We start from the raw sequence: 21,006 nt of genomic DNA on the forward strand, positions 1-21,006 counted from the left end.
GCGCTGAGGCTGCCCCAGCTTAGGGAGCCCTGGCTAGGAAACAGCTTTGTCCCCTTGATAATGAAAGGAAGAACAAAAAGCTGATCAGGCTCCCTTAGGTAAAAGGGACTAGATGTTCAGATGGAGCAGTCGCTCAAAGGCCAAAGAAAAAGGCTGGTTGGTGACTGGGTTTGATCATCTTCATTATTACCAGAGCCCTCAGGCTGGTCACTTTGAGGATCCTGATCCCTGAGAATAGCTGTTAAACTAACCCTTCCTCCCCTGAGCTCTGAAGTCTGCAAACATGCATGAGACATGCTCCGTTGTGGTGTATAAGGTTGGTAGCAATAGCTGTGCTCATAGGATTGTCCACCTGCAAGGTCAGGGTTAACTGACAAGAGATGGAGAAGAGAAATCCAGGTCTGGGCAGACTGGAACTTCCTTTCCATTTCATGCAGTAAGTTCTCTCCTGCCAGTGCTGGCTCCAGACCGTGGTGGTGACCTGCAATATTATAAGGTGGAGTCAAGAACTGTGCTGCCAAGTGGCTTATGTTTACCAAGGTCTTCCCTAGAAAGGATGCTCTAGATTCCTCTTATGGGACTGCATCCGTTCCTGCCACCCCTCTGCACATCCCTGGGCTTGCACTAAATGCTGCCTATGAGTATCTAGGGAGAAAGGGAAGGAGGAAAACTCACTACAGCCGTAACACTGAGCAATGCCACTGTGGGCTGTAACCTCTTTCTTCCCCCCTCCAGAGCAGCAGCAAGACCAGGACACAAACAACAGGGGACAGAGTCTCAGTGCTATCATTTCCCAGCCTCTTAGGCCAGATCCTTTAACACATAAAAGGTCAGCAGCAAATCCCAATGTTTTTACCTGAGGCTCCACGCTCTTCACCTTTGTTCCCTAAAGAGGCTGCAAACCAGATTACCAAAAACCTCTAGTTTTGTTCTTTCACTGGTGCAAACAACGCAATCCAGGGGCTCTTTGTACTTGAATATCAATGTATTACATTATACTTCTCTTCAGAAGGTACCCAACAAAGTTTACATGCGAGGTTCGAGTGGATTCTATGTATTTAACGTGTAAATGTGGCTGAGTTTAAGGTGTATTTAATTGTCCAGCTGTGGATGACGTTCAGCACTGTAGGACGGGCGGCTGTCTGCACATGTGTGTGTGTTGGTTTGGGTCTTCTACCTGTTATTGTTTTGTTTCTGGTTTGCTTTCATATTGGGAAGATTTGTATCTAATAACCCCCAAAGGTTCTATTTATTCAGGACACAACGGCGCTAGGGAACAGCAGAAGCACATAGTGTGCTGGGAGAAAGCAATGCCCATGAGCTGCTATGACCACGTTGGCTTTGAAGATGGTCACCATGATGGTTTTCATTGGGTTTCAGCAGTGATATCAGAAGGGGAAAGCCCTTCCCAATCGATGTAATGGTTCCCTGGTGGCTTTCTGCGGGACTGGACGATTGCAATACACGTTGTGGAACACTTTGCTTCTCTCCTTCTTTGCCAGGTGTAATGGAGGGGGAGTTTTGCCCCTTCCAAAGCCCTTCATCCCTTGAGGCCTTTGGGGCCAAGGAGGGTGACTGCGCCTAACTGAGGTCAGGCCCTTGGCAGCGCCTTACCCTGGAGCAAAGTCTCCCCTGCGCTTGTCAGGCAGTGAGGCCCGGCTGCTTTAGCCGGGTTTAGCCCTAAAGCCAATTGGACTTTGCTTCAGGCCTGGGCTCGGGGCTGCTCTGTTGAAGCAGCGGCTCCAGCCCTGCCCTGGGCAGCCTGTTCCAATGCCGGAGCACCCCGAGGGGCAGGAATTGCTCCTCAGCTCCATCTAAACCTGCCCTGGTGCAGCTTGAGGCCGGTTCCTCTCGTGCCACCCCTTGGGAGCAGAGCCCAGGCCCCTTCCGGCTCCATCCTCCCATCGGAGAGCGATGAGGTCCCCCCTGAGCCTTCTCCTCTCCATCTAAACCCCACCAGCTCCCTCATCGCCCTCAGCACCATTGCCCTTCACGTGCTGACCTGTGGGGTCTGACCAATGGACGCCATCACTGCCCCCCTCACACCACCCAACCGAGCCTTCCCCACCGCCCTCCCCGACCCGAGCATGGCGTCCGAGCCCTGGCTGTGAGGAGACCTCACCTCATGGCCGCCGGGGCTGGGTGCTCCGTGCCCATGGCAGCGCTGAGGCAGCTCCCGTCAAGAGGAAGAGGCGGGAAACCATGGGAGCAAGGGGCAGCGGCTCCCTCATGGCGTTTCCCGCCTCAGAGAGGGGCGGGAAGGGAAGGCTCAGGGGGGACCTCATCGCTCTCCGATGGGAAGATGGAGCCGGGAGGGGGCTGCTTTCTGCTCCCAAGGGATGGGACAAGAGGAACCGGCCTCAAGCTGCACCAGGGCAGGTTTAGATGGAGCTGAGGAGCAATTCCTGCCCCAGAGGGTGCTCAGGCGTTGGAACAGGCTGCCCAGGGCAGGGCTGCAGGCACCGTCCCTGCAAGCGTTCACACACCGTGGAGACGAGGCCTCAGTGCCATGGGTCAGTGGTGGCCTTGGCAGGGCTGGGATAAAGGTTGGATTTGATCATCTTAAAGCTCTTTTCCACCCTCATTGATTCCATGATTCCGTGGCCTCACTTCATGGCAGGCTCTTCCTGACAAAGCCGGTTGGGAAAGGGGAGCTTGGCCACGCCAGGGACTTGCTCGGTAAGGAAGCACCATCCTGAGCCCTGCGTCCTGTATAAGCCGCCTCTGCCCCTGCGTCTGCTCTGGGCACAGCACCAGGGCTCCTGGCTGCCTCTGCAGGCTCGCCCTGACCCGTGCGGAGCTGGATATGGCCCTCGGTAAGCTCAGTGCTCTCTGAGGTGCGGGAGCAGCAGGGCAGGCAGAGGGCTTGCCCTCCACACACACTGCTCTGTGCGTGACAGTGACCCATAGCGACCCATTGCAACCACAGTGACCCATAGCGCCCATAGTGACCCATAGCGCCCATAGCAACCCATAGCGACCCATTGCAGCCCATAGCGACCCATGGCAACCCATAGCGACCCATAGCAACCACAGTGACCCATAGCACCCATAGTGACCCATAGCGACCCATTGCAACCTATAGCGACCCACAGCACCCATAGTGACCTACAGCGACCCACAGTGACCCATAGAGACCCATAGCGACCCATAGTGACCCATAGCAACCCATAACGACCCATAGCGCCCATAAGGACCCATAGCGACCCATAGCAACCCCTAGCGCCCATAGTGACCCATAGCAATCCATAGCAACCTGTAGTGACCCATAGCAACCCGTAGCAACTCATAGCGATCCATAGCGCTCATAAGGACCCATAGCGACCCATAGCAACCCATAGCGCCCATAGTGACCCGTAGCGATCCATAGCAACCCGTAGCGACCCATAGCAACCCATAGCACCCATAGTGACCCGTAGCGATCCATAGCAACCCGTAGCGACCCATAGCAACCCATAGCAACCCGTAGCGACCCATAGCGACCCATAGCAACCTACAGCAGAAAGGCTCTAACACTTGGAAACATAAGGGTGTTAGTGCTGCACCCAGAGATGTAACTGGATAACCAGGGCAAGAAGTAAATGTGTTGGCCACACATCTCAAAGGAGACATTATAGCAGCCCTCTGATACCTAAAGGAACCTATAAGGAATCTGGAGAGGGATTTACGGCAAGGGCATGTAGTGACAGGACAAGGGGGAATGGCTTTAAATCCCACTCCCCCTTGGTGCAAGCACTGAGGGTGCTGTGCTAAGGGCACGCTCACATTCCAGCCCGAAACGCTATGTTCCGTGCAGGGCAGCAGCTGGAAGCAGCTACACTGAGCCCCACAAGCACGGCACAGGCACACGGATACGGCGATGGAGTTCAGGACCCGAAACTGGAGCCAAACAGACCATGGCAGCTGCGCACAAAGGGGTGCTGGAAGTGTGAGAAAGGAGCAGCTCGAGTATGGAAAGGGCAGCATTGAAACAGGGACAAATTTAGCCCAGATGTAGGCAGGGAGGAGGGAAGTTGCCACTCTGGGAGCAGGAGTAAAACTGCTTTAGAAGCTGGGTTGTGTCTCTGTGGTGCTTTGAACCCAGGATGCTGTGCACATGAATGTAGCTGCTGCCGCCAGCCAATGGGATCATGCATTGTGGATTGGGAGAGCTGCTCAGCATGGGGCACACCATAGAATCACACAAGCCCAGACTGGTTTGGGTTGGAAGGGTCCTTAAAGCTCATCCAGTTCCAACCCGCTGCCATGGTTCCACTGGAGCAGCTTGCCCCAAGCCCCATCGAACACTGCCAGGGATGGGGCATTTAACTCATACTGAGGAGTTTTCTCCCAATATCTCATCTCAGTCTCCCCTCGGGCAGGTTCAAGCCATTCCCCTTGTCCTGTCCCTACAGGCCCTTGTCCCAAGCCCCTCTCCAGCTTTCTTGTTGGCCGCTTTAGGTGTTGGAAGATTGTTATAAGGTCTCCCTCAAGCCTTCTCCAGGCTAAAGAAGCGCCTCCCATAGAAACACTTCTTCCATCCCTACTTTAGGTTTGCTAGGCTGATGTAACTAATGCAGAGCAATTTCTGTGTGTGCACAAGCCCTAAACCATTCCCAAACCAGCCCCCATAAGCATCAGAGTGGTCAAGATAAGATCAGGCCCACTTCCAGGCTCTGATTGAGGACATAGAATCATAGAACAGTCAGGGTTGGAAAGGACCTTAAGATCATCCACTTCCAACCCCTCTGCCATGGGCAGGGACACCTCACACTAAACCATGGCACCCAAGGCCTCATCCAACCTGGCCTTGAACACTGCCAGGGATGGAGCATTCACAACCTCCCTGGGCAACCCATTCCAGTGCCTCACTGCCCTCTCAGTAAAGAATTTACCCTTATATCCAATCTAAACTTCCCCTGTTTAAGTTTGAAGCCGTTACCCCTTGTCCCCTTGGCATCTGCCTTATGACCATGAAAACTCTCAGTTTTGTGCTTTCCCTCCAACAGGATTTAAAATAAAGGGTTCACTCCAAGAGACCCCAGATGTCCCAGTGCAGGTTGCATTGAAACGGAAACGGTTGTACCTGTAAAAACACAAAATACCTCTCATCTCCCCCAGAATGCATTCATCCTTCACAGCCTGGCTGCTGCCCAAGTACAGTCTGAACCAGGTCACCCCCAAAGTGCTCTGGAGCAGGCAGCGTGCCCGTGCACATCCCGCTGCTCAGCTCGGTCACGGGATAGCTGCCTCTTTATTCACAGAGGCAGATGAAAGGCATGAGATGATACCAGCAGCCAGCAATTCACTCACTGACAAATGATCTCTCCACCCCTTCACTCCCTCCAAGTGCTCAAATCAGGTCCCCCCCGCACTGAAACCATCGGTGGAAAAGCAGAGCAGTGATCAAAGCAGCACGGGCTGCTGTATTTCTCTCTGCTTTCTGAATTCCAAGCCACAACCCCAAAGGATAACCTTTTGCTCAAAGGATAAACAGCAGAGAGGTGTATTTAAAGAAAGAAAGTGGAGCCTATGACCTGCTCCTTTGGCTTCAGGAGGTTGGAAAGGAGACCGCGTGTAGCTGCCACAGAGCAGCCCACCAGAGCAGCTCTTGCTCACTGCTGCGCTGCATCTTTTCATTGTGTTTACGAAGACACTTGAGCTTTGGGAATCCCTTGGTGAGCATTTGGGATGAATGCGTCTCTTCCCGTCGGCTCATTGGAAGAGAAGGACCTGCTGCGCAAACCTGCTTCCTGTTCCTGCTTGGAAACCCCAGCAGAGCCTGGGGTGCGTTGAGGACGGGCAGGATTTGCTGTAGTCTGTGATGAGCAACTCCCTCCCTGCCCTGTGGGTGGGGGAATCCACCAGAACATGTCCTGCTCTCGCAACCCAACCCGTGTTTCTGTCAGTCCTAGGTGAGAGGGAGGTCGCTGCTCCTCTGCTCTGCCCTGTGCTGGCACTCCTGGGCCTGGCACAGCCCCATAAGCCCTCTAAAATCCCTCTGAAGTGTGGGGAGGAGAGGGCTGTGACTCAGAAATAGCCACGGGATGCTTCGCTCTGGTTTTATTCCAGGCAGAAGGAGCTGCTCTGGCAAAACCGATTCCCCTCCCGGCACAGGGCTCCAGCGGCCGGGTGGCACATGGCATATCCCGGGATGAAATACGGAGGCACATCTCGGGGGTGCACCTGCCTGACTTTTTCATCTGCTTGGCAAGGCAAGGTGTCAGATGTGGGAGCTACGTGCAAGGCGAAGGAGCGGGGTGCGATGGCACAGGGCCCACCTCCAGCGCTGACACTCTCCTTGGTGAAGGGAGAGCAGCAAGGATGCACGGAAAAGGTCGTTTCTATTGTGGCTGCTGCTATCGCAAAAGACGGGGAGCTCCTGGCTCCTCCCTTCAGCGTGAGATGCAAGATGACCTCCCCATAGAGGGAAAGCAGAGAGCTTAAAAGGTCAGAGAATAAAGCAAGCATTGAAATTGCAGGCAAGTCCAAGCAGGTTTCCTTGAAGGACACCAGAGACACTGCTGCTTGGCTGAGCACAGTAGACACTCCCAGAGCTCCAACTCCTGACACCAACCAGATCCTTCAACATTTCCTTTGGCTTCTGCGGGGAGCTGAAAACATCCATCTTCTGAAATATTCATCTCACCCACTTCTTCCAGGGGAGATCAAAAGGAGCGTGAAACGCACCTCTAACCTGATGGATCCTCTGGTACCTTCAGTAAGTGTTAGCAGGGGGAGGTGCCAAATCACATTTACATCTCCAAGCCCGAGCTGTAAAGGATGAGACACCAGTTATCACAGAAAGGCAAAGGGCTCTGGCTGGTAGAGGTGACAGGCATCTCACGTTGCCTGCAGCATGACATGAGGACAGAGCTCTCCTGCGAAGAAACTTAGCATGAGGTTTTGAACACTGGGATAAGAGCACTGGGAGAGTGAGCTGTACCCTGTGTCCCTGGAGTGGGAAAGCAGGCCCTTGGTGACACTGTGCCTTTCCCAGGTAAAGGTGGTCAGGGACGACCTGACCCTTTTCCCACCCCAAATGCAGCGGTTTGCCTATGTATGGCTCACCTGTGGGATATTGGGAGTGCACAGCATTACCTGCCATTCCTGCTTCTTGCAACATTTAGGTCTGGTTCCTTTCGGGATCGTGTCAGATATGCACCCAAACCAGCTTTCCTGCAGCCTCCTATCAGTGCCACTCCTGTGCAGCTCAGGAAGGCTGATGGTAGTTTCTGACTGTAGCCTGGCTGTCTGCAAGGAGCAGAACAAGCTGGTAACCTGCATAAACCATGCCCAGAGCCTTTAAGCAACGGTGGCAGGAGAGGCCACTGCTTCAGCAGTGATTTAGCACCTATACATTCCCTGTGAGGTTCTCCAACCCAGCCTCAACTCACTGAGCTTCCTCATTCCTCACAAAGGAAGAAGACCAAGAACTGAGCTGAACTGGCACTTTGGTTTGTGGGGAGCGGCTGAGAGCAAAACCTCTTCCCAAGGGAAGATGAGGTCCCAAAGCAAGGGCATGGCTTGGAAAAGATCAGGCTGACATGGGTACATGCAGACACCCCACATCCCAGAACAGAGCCCTGTCCCAGCCCCTAGAGCGGTTAATGTCATCAGAAGTGTATTCAGCATTACGGTTTCTGGCCAGAACCCCTCCCAGTTCCAGTGAGATCTTCAGGCCAGCTTTACACTCACTGAGACACTGAGACAGACCAGAATAGCTTTTCCAACCATTGAATTCACTGTTAAATTCAGTGACTTTCAGCACAATCATTTCTTAGCTGCCAGCATTGTGCCTGGATGTACTGTACATGTCTGGGAGGGAAATCAACTGTTCCTGCACCTGCAAAGTGAAGGGAAAACCTCATTTCCTCCAGATTTGTGTGACAAGAAAACACAAAATCTGAAAGATTCAAACCAAGCCAGCAGCCAGCAGGGACCATTTGGGATTTAGCTCTGTCCCTTACCCTGGGAACTTCACTCTGCATGAGGAATTAGACAGGAATAGTCGCTTGAGAGAGGATCTGGCAGCCCCAGAGCCCCCTTCCCTGCCTGCTGCCCTGCTCTGACCTTTCCCTGCTTTGGGACAGTCTCCCAGGAAAACCCAGCCTCATGAAATTGCCTGATTCCTCCAGCTGTTCCCCCATTTCCCACCCGCCATGCCAAGGCTGCCACTGAGAACGTGGGGAGTGCTTAATGGATTATGGCTGGATAAACAGGAAAACTGAGCATATGTGAACGCTTCAGCCTCCCCTCTGCCTGCTCCTGCTCAGAGAGAGGTTTGCTGCGTCTGAGGCTGCAGGGCCAGGCGTGCTGGGATGCTGCTCGTGCAGAGCTTAGCTGCAGCCTCGGGGATTGGGGAGGGCAGAAGCGGTGAGCATCAATGGACCAAACCCAGGAGCTGCTGCTGTGCATTGACTTGTGCTCACTGATGTGTTCAGGGAGCCCCGGAGGAGCTGGCAAGAGCTGGTCTCTGCTCGAGTCCTGAGTGCTTTTGAGACAGAAGAGAGCAAAGGGCTCTCTGGAGCAGGCTGTTAGTGACAGGCAACTGCCAGGATGTGTCTTAGAGGGGCAGGCATGGGGCCTGAGCCAGAGAAGAGGAGAAGCAGCCCATCTCCCTGCATACCCTGTCCTCAACCAGCACAGCTCCTACATTTTAGTAGCAACATCACAGAATGGATTGATTTCTTGTTCTTTAAAACTCAGCACTCGTTCAGCAGTTTCACACACGAACAATACAGACACAGGAATGCACACAAGAGTATTAAATGAGATAGATCTTTATTAGAAGCTTCCAGCACATTTTATCTGTTCTCTTCCTCCACCAAACTCCTCTTACTGGCTATACAGCTACTATAGTCCATATACATCTATATATGGCCATATACATCTATAAACTATAGTCCATATACATATATAGTCCATGTACATCTCTCTCTTGCTATTTACTGCTACATACCTCTCTGTACAATTGTACAGTGTGCTCTTTCATCAGCAATAATACATCATCTTCAACACAGCCCTACACACATTAAAATTGCATGGCACTCTGCATTGCAAGGAAAGAGCTAAACCTCTCCTCTCTGGCTTCATAAGACAAACATTGCCACAGTGCTCCTACAAAGCTCATTGGCAGATCCACACAGGTATTCCGGGCAGACTTCCCCTGGTATCTTTGTGGATCTGGTCCCTAAGTGCTTAACAAATCTCACATTCATGCTGTTATCAGACTTGGGAGTGAAGAAAAACCATCGTGAATAATGCCCTTGAGTGTTCAGGAAGGCACTAGAGACAGGAAAGAAACTGAACCACTTCCTTTTCCTTTTTCACCCCATCTCCCATCCTGGGTTCATTCCAGCCCTCTCCAGTCCCACAGGGTTGCACACTCAGCCACTGCACATCCTCCCTTGTCATCTCTTCCCAGCCACCTTTATGTCTCTAGGATGGAAGGCAGTGGAGAGACCAAGTCATGTATCTAGACCCTTCATATGGTGATTGTCAGAGCCAAACATGTGCACATACCTCCTCCTCCTCTCCAACATGCTCCTGCCCTTAACAGGGCTCTTTCCAGAGGCTTCCCTGAGCTCAGCCCCTTTCCCTGCTGCCCCTGCAGCCCCTTTCCATTCTGCACAGCTCCTACAGAGCCCTTCCCTGCCTCCCCTTCCCCTGGCTCTGGCTGCGGGATTCCTGCCCGTTCCCTGCCTACAGCAGTGAGATGTGTCCTTGCAGCGGGTGCTCCTCACCCACAGGGCCAAACACCACATCCATGGCTCTGGCTCAGCAGGGCCACATGCAACAGAAACCCTATCTCAGCCTGCTGAACGGTTAGACTGAGCATGACTTCTTTGAGTGCAATCCAAGAGGATGAGTCCTCCTGCCCTGAGCCAACCCGGTCACGGGGGACCTGGTCCTTGCCAAGTGAGCAGCCTCTCCATCCCCCTTTACCCACACACAGCCAGCACATGCTTAGCAAAGCACCATGTTTGGACAGGGACTGCTCTTCCCCAAAGCTCCCTCCTCTCCTCCTTCACAGATAACCCAGCTCCTTCAGAAGAACAAAGCACTTTCCTGGTTTCTTTTGCTCTCTCCTCCATCCCCCACCTCGGTGCCTTCCTTTGCCACCAGGTGACTTCAGCAGGGAGGATGGACAAGCAGCGCCCTGGAACAGACACTGTGACTACTCCTAGGAGACAGCACAAGTATGCAAGAAGTGTGCAAAGAAAGACCAGAGCCAGCCCACACCGGGCTCCTCTTCTGTCCAATACAGGTACAAACTGCCTACCGTGTTGTAATTGACTGTCACCGGAAGGATCCTGCTTCCTGTGACATCCTGTCCCCTTTAGGGATGGGTCCAGAGAAGTCTTGGTGCTGGGATCCAGGCTTTTCACACTTGCCCAAGAACAAAGTCCGCAGCTTCTGCCTCCAAACGTCCTCGCCTGTCCTCGGGAAGCATCGCTGCTGTGCGCTGAGGCTAGGTCTGGGGATGTCCTTCTCTGACCTGCCTTCGGAAGTAGCGGATGGCAGAAAGGGTGCCGAAAGTTGCCAGGAACACTGGAAAAGAGCCCAGCACATTTCCAGGGTGAGGATGGGTGCTTCTCCCAAACCTGAAGAGCTTTTTCCAGCCTTCAAGATCCCAAGCAACATGGCTCACTCTGGTCTATAGAACCTAGAGTTCTCTTCTTGCCTTTGCTTTTCCTCCCCACCACATTGTATTTGTTCCCAATGCATTCAGCCCTGAATAGCCTGGCCAACCACACCTAATCCTATTGTTTGGGCACATGCATCACAGCACCATGTCACAAGAAATAGCTGTTTTTAAGAGAAACACAACATAGACTCCATGCGTGTGGTAGAGATGGGTGGCGGTTAGATATACAGGTTCATGTGGACATCTAATGGGTCTAATCTCAGGTAAGTAGGAAATGTCATCAGGGGTTCAGGATAGTCCCTTCATTTTCTACTTCTGTTTGGATTTCCTGGTTTAAATTTGGACGACTTTGACTTTTGGGACACAGAACAGGCAAATTCAGCTTGTTGGAACCCAAAATGTCACAAGAGAAGCGTAAGCCAGGATGTCACCTCCTTGCCGAGGTGCTTACTGCACACTGGGTTATGCAATCCCGAGGGCACGAGGCCCATATCCCGGTTTTCGCACCCCCTTTGAGGCCACATCTACGGTCTAATACTAAGAAGGCAAGGAGGAGCAGGCCAAAAGCTCCTTGTGATGACTGCACTGAGCAACCTTAGCTAATAAGCTATTCTCAGCTCAGGGTGTCAGCTTCCTGTGTGACCTTAGTGGGGAACATTCCTGCCCCAGACAAGCAGCAGGAAGCCCTGGTCCTACCCTAACACCCTATGGCAGGGGCTTTGGACCCAGCACCAGGGCAGGGTTCCTGTGTTTGCTGTCCCACTCCCTGCTCATCCAGTGACCCTGACCCCTTGGGCCACAGCTCAGCTAATTTGGGTTGCCCAAGCTTCCTCTGTCCCCACCAGTTATTCAAATGCTGTGGCTGGAGAGGAGAGGAACCAAGAGAGCTCCTGCAGGACTCAGTGCACCAGGACAGCACTTCAGCTAAGCTGCATTTAGAGACAAGATTATACATTTACAGCACTTTAGAACAGCGTGCATTTGTTCCAGATGAGATGAAGGAGTCTAAGCCTGCACACTCAGGGTCCTGATTGAGCTTCTAGCCATCATGAAGCCTAAAGAAGCTTCTCTTGCCCTGATACGATGGTACTGGTCTCTGTCTGAGGCTGGATGGAGCAGGGCTAAAGCTAGGAACACAGACTTGTCCTAGAGCTAAATTCAAGTCAGCAATCGCTTTGTGTGGGGAAAGGACAACAGGAATAGGTAAGATAAGAGAGGGGAAATTGAGATGAGCTCTTAGGCAGAAGCTCTTCCCTGTGAGGGTGCTGAGGCACTGGCACAGGGTGCCCAGAGAAGTGGTTCTGTGAATCAGGACTGCCATTTCCATAGGCATTCAAAGGTATCAGAAACTAACAGGATGCTTTGGAAAAGTAGGGAAATGACTGCGTTTTCCCACAGGCAGTGTTAGGTGTGTTAATATCCCTGCTTTTCTCATTGCCATGTCTTCCATGAGGTCCTTCCCACCCCTCTCCCTCCAGGATGGACACCATACATACTGGTCTTCCAGGCATCCGGAGCCTGCAGGTCGGACGTCTTCACTGCCCAGGATGCAAAGGCACAGAAGACGAGGCACATGTCTTTGTGGGTCAGCGCCAGTGGAACCTGAGGGTTCCCTGTGAGAAGAAGAGCAGGAGGTTTGGGGTTTCACACCACTTCCTCTGCCACAGCAGGCTCTGGTCCCTCTGTGGCAGTGGGTCCCTTGTACTGCCCCAGAAATACATCTTTGTCCCACATTTTCCCTCCCAGAAGATGTTATTTCACTACTGGTCAAGTCAAATATGTCTATTTAGGACTCAGGTACACTTCCTAAGGAGAGGAGCACATTTTCCACCCCTCTCAGGTTTACACTTTAAGAACCCAAGGCAAATACTTGTTAATGCTGCCCATGGGCCTGAGAGGCATAACCAGTGGATATGGATCCCTCCAGGACCTCTGACTGCATCACCACCTCCCTGAGTATCTTCCCAGCCTGGAAATGGGGCTGGATATAGGAGAACACAATTCCTGGGGTGGCTGCCAGTGCAGTGGGGTCCCTCTGGGCAAGGTCCCCATCCATGTCCCAAGAACACATGCAGCTCTAGGACAACACAGATGCCACCAAGAAGCAGCAGTGCTCAGCATCTCTCTGCATCAGGAGACAGCCCTCTGTGCTCTGCATGTCTTTCTCTGCTGGAGCTCCAGTCTGGCATAGCTTGGAGACATAGGGGTTCTTTTGCTCCGGTGTTTATTTGATCAGGTTTTTAATTAAAACTGGCTTATTAATTAGCTACGCCATGGCAAAGGCGTTTGCCTGTGTGCAAACAGGCTGGAAGCTCTATTTTGAGGCACCCTTTGGGATGACTCATTCATTGTTTGGTTTTAATATTACCTATGAGGCACTGTGGCTCTAAGCATCATATAAGCTTTAAGATAAATATGCTGTGGTAATGGGTCAGACTTGCCCTCACTTTATCCCTGTTTCTCTTGCCTGCATCCCATCACAGTCAATGTTCAGGTGACCTCTGAGGTCTTGGGAGGGTGTTTTTCAAGCTAGCATGTGTTTTATAGCCTCCTTCACCTTTTCAGCTGGCAGCCTTGGACATGTTGCACTCTGTGCACACCATTTCCCCCACCAATATTAGCTCCATTGGCAGCCTTAACAGGAGAGCAGCTCAGCAGCCATTGCCTTATCTCAGGGGCAGGAGTTCTTTGGTACAGAAGGATTTTGCTGCTCTGCCTCCCGTTCCCTCATCAGAGACACAGCTGTGTGGTTCTGCAAGCAGTTGGATGGACGGGGGATTCCCATCTCTACCTGACCTTGCAATAAACCCAACCATATTTAATGCAGCTAAAAGCGTCGGTAAGTTTTCCTTGGCCAGAGTGTAAAAACATAGATCAGATCCACAGTAAGTTATATCCATTCAGGGGAACAAGTGAATCACCTCGACAGGGACTTCAGGCCAGGCCAAGTTTCAGGCCGTTGTATGCATGCTGTCATGCCCACCTCTCCCCCAGGACAGGAGTTTATGGAGAACAAAGTAAGGTATGCACAGAATACACCCAGATTCCCTGTCCATGCCTCCTGCAGTACTGGAAGACATCCAGCAGCACTCACTTGGCATAGGGACAGTGTAAGCATCACGAGAGACAATGTGACACAGCATGTCCAGTGGGACCTGGTAACCTGCATGGTTTCCAATACCTGAAGGGGCCTACAAGAAACCTGGAGAGGGACTTTCTATAATGGCATGCAGTGATCGGTCGAGGGGAATGGCCTTAACCTGACAGAGGGGAAAATTGAGATGAGATATTATAATGCCCTTCCCTGTGAGGGTGCTGAGGCGCTGGCACAGGGTGCCCAGAGAAGCTGTGGCTGCCCCATCCCTGGCAGTGTTCAAGGCCAGGTTGGACACAGGGGCTTGGAGCAAGCTGCTCCAGTGGAAGGGGTCCCTGCCCGTGGCAGGGGTTGGAGCTGGATGAGCTCTAAGGTCCCTTCCAATCCAAACCATTCCATGATGATTCCATGATGGTGGTGGCCTTAGGCACACTTTCCCTGCTAAAACCCAGTGCTGCTATGTGCCAGGGTTAACATGCCAGGGGTTTGATTTGACCAGCTACACCAGCCCACCTAAATGCTCTCATCTGTATGGTGGCCTCAATGCCACTGTGGCTGAAGTGGAGATGTCTCCAGCAGGGCAGGGCTGGGAGCTGGGGAAGGGACCACACAGGGCAGAGGCACATCCCTATGGGGCTCTCGGGCAGGGGTAACAGTGCTTTACCTCTCAGTGCAAGGGCCATGTCCAAGTCAGACTGTGCCTCTCTTCTTCCCAGTGGACCTAGCGGGACGAGGGGGAGATTCTCTCTGGATCCTCTCCGCACAAGAGCCTGGGGCGCGGGGACTTGGCGTCCGACGAGATGCCTTTGCAAGAGAGTCTTCAAAGCCCCCATAGCTTTCTTCACCTCGGAGGTGGGAGCAATTGAGAAAATCCCACTCCAGCCCGCCCTGTTCCCAGGCCCATCCACAAAGAAGTGTTCGTACACCTCAGGGACTGAGATAACCACGGAGTCTTTGCCTGGATCCAAGTCGGGATCCTCATTTTGCAGCTCAGTGTGGTCCAAGCTGCTGAACTTCTTCCGCTTCCTGTCTTTACTCTTGACTTTTTTCCTCTTTCCTTCTGGTTCATTGAAAAAATACTCATAGAGTTCAGGCAAGGAGATTTCCCTTTCCAGTGTTTTCCCCCTCTCCACTGAGTCCCATGTTCCTTCTTCTTCCTCTTGGGAGTCACAGAACAAATAGTCATACATCTCAGGCCAAGTCACCTCCAGGGTGTTTGTCCCTGCAAAGGTCCCAGCTTCAAAGCAAGGGGGGCCCAGCTCCCTGGGAACCTCAGCCGCAGGCTCCCCATGAGCTCTGTCTGCAGCATCCCCTCCGAAAGCCACCACAGTCTTGGGATGGAGAGGCTTCTCCTGGCATGCCCCTCCTGAAGGAGCTGTGGCTCTGCTGGCATCTCCGGCACCATCTGGGATCACAGTGTCACGTACACCCAAGCCACCAGCCTGCCCTGGCTTTGGTTGCTTGGTGGCCTTCACCTTCCCCAGGGGCTGTGCCACCGGCTCCTTCACCTTCTGCTTTAGGGGAGTGCTCACGGCTGGACCACCCTCATCCACACCAGGGCTGAGCACCGGCCGCTTGCTCTCCGCTGCCTCCTCACTCCCCAACCTCACAGGAGCCAGCTTGGCTGCTGGCTCCTTCACTCTCTGCTTCTGGGATATGCTCGCAGCCAGATCACCCTCATCCACACCAGGGCTGGGCGCTGGCTGCTTGTTCTCTGCTGCTTCCTCACTGCCCAGCCTCACAGGAGCTGGTTTAGAGGCTGGTTCCTTCACCTTCTGCTTCAAGGGGGTGCTCACAGCCACATCGCCCTCATCCACACCAGGGCTGGGCACTGGCCGCTTGTTCTCTGCTTCTTCCTCACTCCCCAGCCTCACAGGAGCCGGCTTGGCTGCCTTCTCCTTCACCTTCTGCTTTGGGGATAAGCTCGCAGCCAGATCACCCTCATCCACACCAGGGCTGGGCGCTGGCTTTTTGCTCTCCACTGCCTCCTCACTCCCCATCCTCACAGGGGCCGGCTTGGCTGCCTTCTCTTTCACTTTACTCTTCCGCGAGGACAGTGGCGAGCTTAAAGGTGCCTTTATGGGCACCGCAGTCCCCTGTCCTGCAGCCCCCACCGGCTCCTTGTCCCCCGGGGCTGCCTCGGTGGCACTGGCTCCACGCTGCCGCCGGCTCTTCCTCGTCTGCCCTGGCACCTTGGGCCTCACAACCTCCGGGGAGCCAGCCGGGGAGCAGCCCTCGGAGCCGGCTCTGTCCCCGCTCGCCCCCTCCCGCGCTGGGGACACGGGTGCTTTGGGTGCTGTCTCCAGCGCCGGACTCAGGGGAGGTTCACGCGGGGGTCCCCGTGGTCCTGGTTCCAAGCGGGAAGCGCTGCTAAGACCTTTCCTTGCGGCTCTCCCTGGGGAAGCAGGCACTGCGGGCGAGCTGCCCGGTCCCGGAGTCCCTCCTGCATCCCCTCCGTGCTCACTCCTTCCAGCCGGGTTGCTGGGACGCTCCATAGCCGGGCTACCGCTGGCTGCTCCTTTCTCCGGCTGCGGTGCTGCTGCTTCGCATGCTGTGTCCTGCCCTGTGCCACCAGCCGGGCCGGCAGCGGTGCCTGCAGGAGGGCAGGGGGGCTGCCTGCCCTGCACACTGGGCATTGGTGCTGATGAAGGGCGGCCGGGCTCGCCGCTCGCACACAGGACCCTGCCAACAGAGCCCACGTCCGCTTCGCCCTCGCTGCCTGAGAGGAGCTCGGGCACGGAGAGGTGCCCGTCGGCCGGCCAGCACGGAGAGGCGTCTCCGGTCACCCCACGTGGGGCAGAGCTGCCCGTGCCAGGCCCTGGCCTGCTGCCCACCGTGCCTGCGATCAGCCCGTCTGTGCTGCCCGGCACGCCGTCCCCTTGCTCAATGTCACTGAGACTCTGCTCCTCTGCTGTGGCCAGCGAGGCCGGGGCGAGGTTGCACTCCTCCGCTGCCAAGAAGAACTCAGCCCAGTCCCTGTCGTTCAGCTGGATGCTGTACTCGAAGTCATCCATGCCTGCAGCAGGAAAGCAAGGGATGGGGACAGAGAGGTCAGAGCATGAGGAGGGGACACAGCCATCAGCAGATGGAAGACCCTAACCCTTTGGCCCCAGGTTCCTGCCCTGCATTCCCTCATCCTCACTCATTTCCAAGTCAAGTCAGTGGGAGGCAAGAACAGTATCAGCAGGACAAGCATCGCTGTGCTGGACCACAGCCCAGCCAGTGCTGAGAGAGACCACTACTACCCCCCTGAGGTCTGCCTCTGCTCCTGAGCACAGCAGCACTGAGACCTTGGGATTCTCTCCACAGTAGCCCTGCGCTTCCATTGCCCCTTTCCTTCTCATTTTGCCTACAACCCATTTTAAAAAGTGGGGGATTTACACTCTAGAGCATTCCTGCTGCCACAGCATCACGCATGAAGGTGGCGTAAAACACAGCCCGAACAAGAGCACTGCAACAAGCCATGCCTGTGGCACTGGGGAGGGAGATGCAACAGAGCCCAAACCCAGCATAGGGCATCCAGCAGCAGGAGAAGAAGCAGAAAGATCACAAGGCTGCATCCTACCTGTACCACAACCTGAGCCGGTGATGGAGCCATTCAAAGAGCCACGCAGGAAAATCCTCCCAGCACAACATGATGCTGTACCCTTGACGGGGGCAGAGAGCTCGGCTCCAGCACAGATCCATTCAGGAGCTAAAATTAGACACCCCCCCTCCCTCCCTGGCGTGTCACTTGAGATCCGAGTGTGATGGGTTCAGACAGGGCAGGCCCATATATAGAAGCTGGTGGGGAAGATGTAGTGGTGCCAGCCAATGCCTTCGTGTCCCATAGCCTCTGGGGTCTCCAGGACCAGTCCTGATGCCCACTGATGGGGTTGCCCCATGGCATGGCCGGCAGAGAAGTGGCCCATATACAGAGCTCACAGCCTTTGACACAAGGCAGAAAGTGACATAGGGATGGTAATGACTGCTCTTTGTCCAGCATACCTCAGTCTGTAGGGTACCCATTCCTAGGGTGACATATACATCCCTCAGGGGCATTGTTCACCTATTGACAGCAGTCCTTCTTGCCAGCTGACTGCAGCTTCACATCAAAAGATCACAGCCAGTGTCACAGCCTTGTGACAAGCCCTGCATGGCACGTGGCAGCCGTCCCATGCAGGTGGCAGAGGGAGCCTTGGGTTGGCTCCTCACTGTGAGCCTGGCACGAGGGAGTTACAGGGGAAGCGACTGGTCCCCGATGGCTTGGTGGGTCAGCAACCAGAGCCAGAAATAGCCCTCCACCTCCCCCTGCACGTCCCAGAGGACAGAAATAGATGACCTGAAGCAGCTGCCTGCAGCGCAGTGTGTGTGAACTCAAACCCATCTCCAGACCATGCTGCCCCAAGGCTATGGACACACATTAAGCTGCTGTAGACCCCAAACTGGAGATGGCCAGTTGTGCAGATGCTGTGGGAACCCGCAATCTCGGCATCATCCTCAGCTATCCCACATCGCCTTCTCCACGTAGCCCATGGCTCCTGTCCCACGGGCTGGAGGCATCTGGGCCTCTTGCCCTGCCAGCACCACCATCCTGTGGGAAGGAAGCTCCCCGTCGTGGCTGCCTTCACACACTGCACTGCCAAGGAGCGAGCCAGGAGCGTGCAGCCCACCAGCAGCCCCATGCCGCAGGGTAAATATTGACCAGGACACGCTTCCTTTCCTTATGCTCCGGGCTGACGCACAGAGGGAGCTCATGGAGCCGAGAGAATATGGAAGGGAAGAGGTCTGCTGTCTTCCCATCCTATCTCCTTTGTGATCTGGCTACACCCTTCTCCCTCTCCCCCTCACACGCGCTTGCAGACGCAGAAGGGAAACCAACTGGCTTCCTTTTCTTGGCTGCAGTCGACTTCCTTCCCTTTGAGTCCAGCAGGCAGGGTTAGTCAGAGAAACCTTTCAACTCTGCCTTGCAAACCGCAGCAGAGAACATGAAAGAGGCAGAGGCAGCGAGATGGAACTGGAAGCCAGCAGCGGGCTGGCGGCCCGCGTTATCAGCATCCCATTGGAGCAGCCGCGCACCAAACCCCAGCAGGAACTGCGCACACCCCGCCACACGTTCCACCCTGGCCTCAGACACACAAACAAGTCTGGGCGCAGGAGACATCCAAGGATTTATTTAGCAGGCCAGGGTAAAGCCCACACAGAGTCCTTGGGGAAATCATGCATCTGCGAGCGCTTCCCTGCCTTCCTCTATGGGAGGGCCGTAAGGGTGGACTTCAAGGGCAAAGGCACGCTGCCCGGAGCCAGAAGGGACATTGTGCCATCTGCCAAGGACATCCAGCAGTTCCAGCCAGGAAGAGGACATCTCTGATTACCTTCTGGCACGCGGTGACCCTGTGCCTCTCCCGGGTACCTGGCTCCAGCTCTCCAGAGGAGCTGATGCCAGATGCTGGGATGCTGCTCTTGCACCTCTGGACCAACGTGACCACAGGATGCTGCCTGCCAAGCCATGGGCAGGCAGGCACAGGCCACCCCAGCACCTCCAGTATTGATGCTGTGGTATTAAGGACATTATATAAATAACTAATGTCAGTGTGTAATTAGAGAAGGGCCTGAAATAAAGCAGCAGAGGAGGCCCCTCTCTGCCTGGTGACATAGGACACAGCGTGGGAGAAAGAGTCAGGATCAAGGGCGTGGAAAGGGGAGCTATGCAAGGAAACTGGGAACACAGTGGAGGGGCACTTCCTTTGGCATAAAGACCCCTTCTATGGCCTCAGGCTCAATATTCATTACTCCCAGTGTAAAGGGACTTCAACAGACTAGCAGGGGGGAAAGAAGCTATTAGAGCTATATAGAATAATACCCTTAGATAAGCAATTTCCTATCCAGGAAACTCCATTTGGGAAAATTCTACCTTCACAGAGCTTTTACACACAGCACTAAACCAACATGATTATGGGGGGGAGTTTGGCTGAATTCACTGCTGAGACAACACAGACAATGCAGAGAAATGTGGGTCTGATTACAAAGGCATCCTCCCTGCCCTGCTCTAGACCCATCACATGCTGTGTGTTAGGGCAGGAAGAGTGGGATGTGTTTGCAGGAAAAGTAATGGGAAAAAAACCACCAACATAATGGGAAGAGAAATACATCCACAGCTTCAGGAGCAAAAACTGCATTAGCTCTTATCTCACTGCCTGGGTCACACAGCTCTGTTTGTGACCATTTCCTCGTGCCTTCTTCCGCTTCGGTTTCATCATCATCATCCTTCAGCCATGGCCACTGGTACATCCAGGCCTTGTCTGCCCATCTCTATCACAGCCCCAGCCTTTCCATCGTGTGATCTCTCTGATTCATTTCTCCCTTTCCATAAATTCCTGTGAGGTACAAACTGCCCTATAGATACAGCCCTTCATGTCCAGGAATAGGGAACGCTGAGCTGCTCGGACACCGCTTTGACTTTCCACCCCTAACACCCATGAGCCCTCCCTTGTGATGTGGAGAGAGCTCAGCTGTACCTTGGAAGTGAGTTACTCCACGCTGAGGAAGGGGTTAAGCTGCATTGAAACTCCGAGTGCAGTGAAGCTGTAACTCCCAGTCTGGTTTTGCTGGTTTGGGGGCAGGTGAGTGGCTTGGAATGATCACCCCCAAACCATAAGAGCTCTGCACTGGTTTTCCCTAACCCCTTTAACCGTTTTGTTGTGTTTGGGTGGTTTCTTCAGCCTGAAACTCACTCCCCAGGCTCTCTTAGCATTCAAGCCCATGCTTCCCAAGCAGCCAGCAGTGGGCTCACTCAAAGGTCAGCCTTAGCTGACTTGAAACTCAGCCCGCACTTGCCTGAAACCCTGCCAAGCTCTTCCAAAAAGCTCGTATCCTGGCTGGAGTTTCGGGTTGCTAATCCAAGTCTCGCTGCGTTTCAGGTTTCTCTGCAAGCTTTGGCTTTGCTCTGCACAAGAATAGCCTCAGGACACATCTATTCTGCTGGCGGGACCCTTCCTGCTGGGGCAGGGGTGGCAGCAAGCAGGCACATCCAGTGCCAAGGAAGAGGAGGCAAACAGGGCACAAGACAGAGATGCCCATAACCTTGGACTTGTCATCCCTGAGGGACAGGTTCTGCAGCTCCCTTCTTCGGGTGCTACCATTCAAAACAGCCAAAGGGCTGTGGGGAACCATCCCCTGCCTAAAGAACCCAGCAGGACCAGGCTGTAGCATCATGAGCATTAGGATGGACCAGGCCAGACCTACATTGCCATGGTGCTTAGCTGTGCAAAACTAGCTTGTTTCCATCTGGAATACCAAACCA

General features: G+C 54.0%; 1 protein-coding gene across 1 annotated transcript; it reads right to left on the bottom strand.

Annotated features, from left to right (window-relative positions):
* Positions 1-10,453: 10,453 nt before the first annotated feature.
* On the bottom strand, positions 10,454-16,738 carry PERM1 (PPARGC1 and ESRR induced regulator, muscle 1; the record flags this gene model as incomplete). The annotated part of the gene is made up of 4 exons (XM_080631217.1): positions 10,454-10,533; positions 12,127-12,243; positions 14,389-15,232; positions 15,629-16,738. The coding sequence occupies 4 exons, from the start codon at positions 16,736-16,738 to the stop codon at positions 10,454-10,456; spliced, it is 2,151 nt and encodes a 716-aa protein (XP_080487343.1).
* Between the last annotated feature and the right edge of the window lie 4,268 nt (positions 16,739-21,006).

The sequence above is a fragment of the Psittacula echo genome (genome assembly GCF_963264785.1).
Source record: "Psittacula echo genome assembly, chromosome: 17".
Lineage (NCBI taxonomy): Eukaryota > Metazoa > Chordata > Aves > Psittaciformes > Psittacidae > Psittacula > Psittacula echo.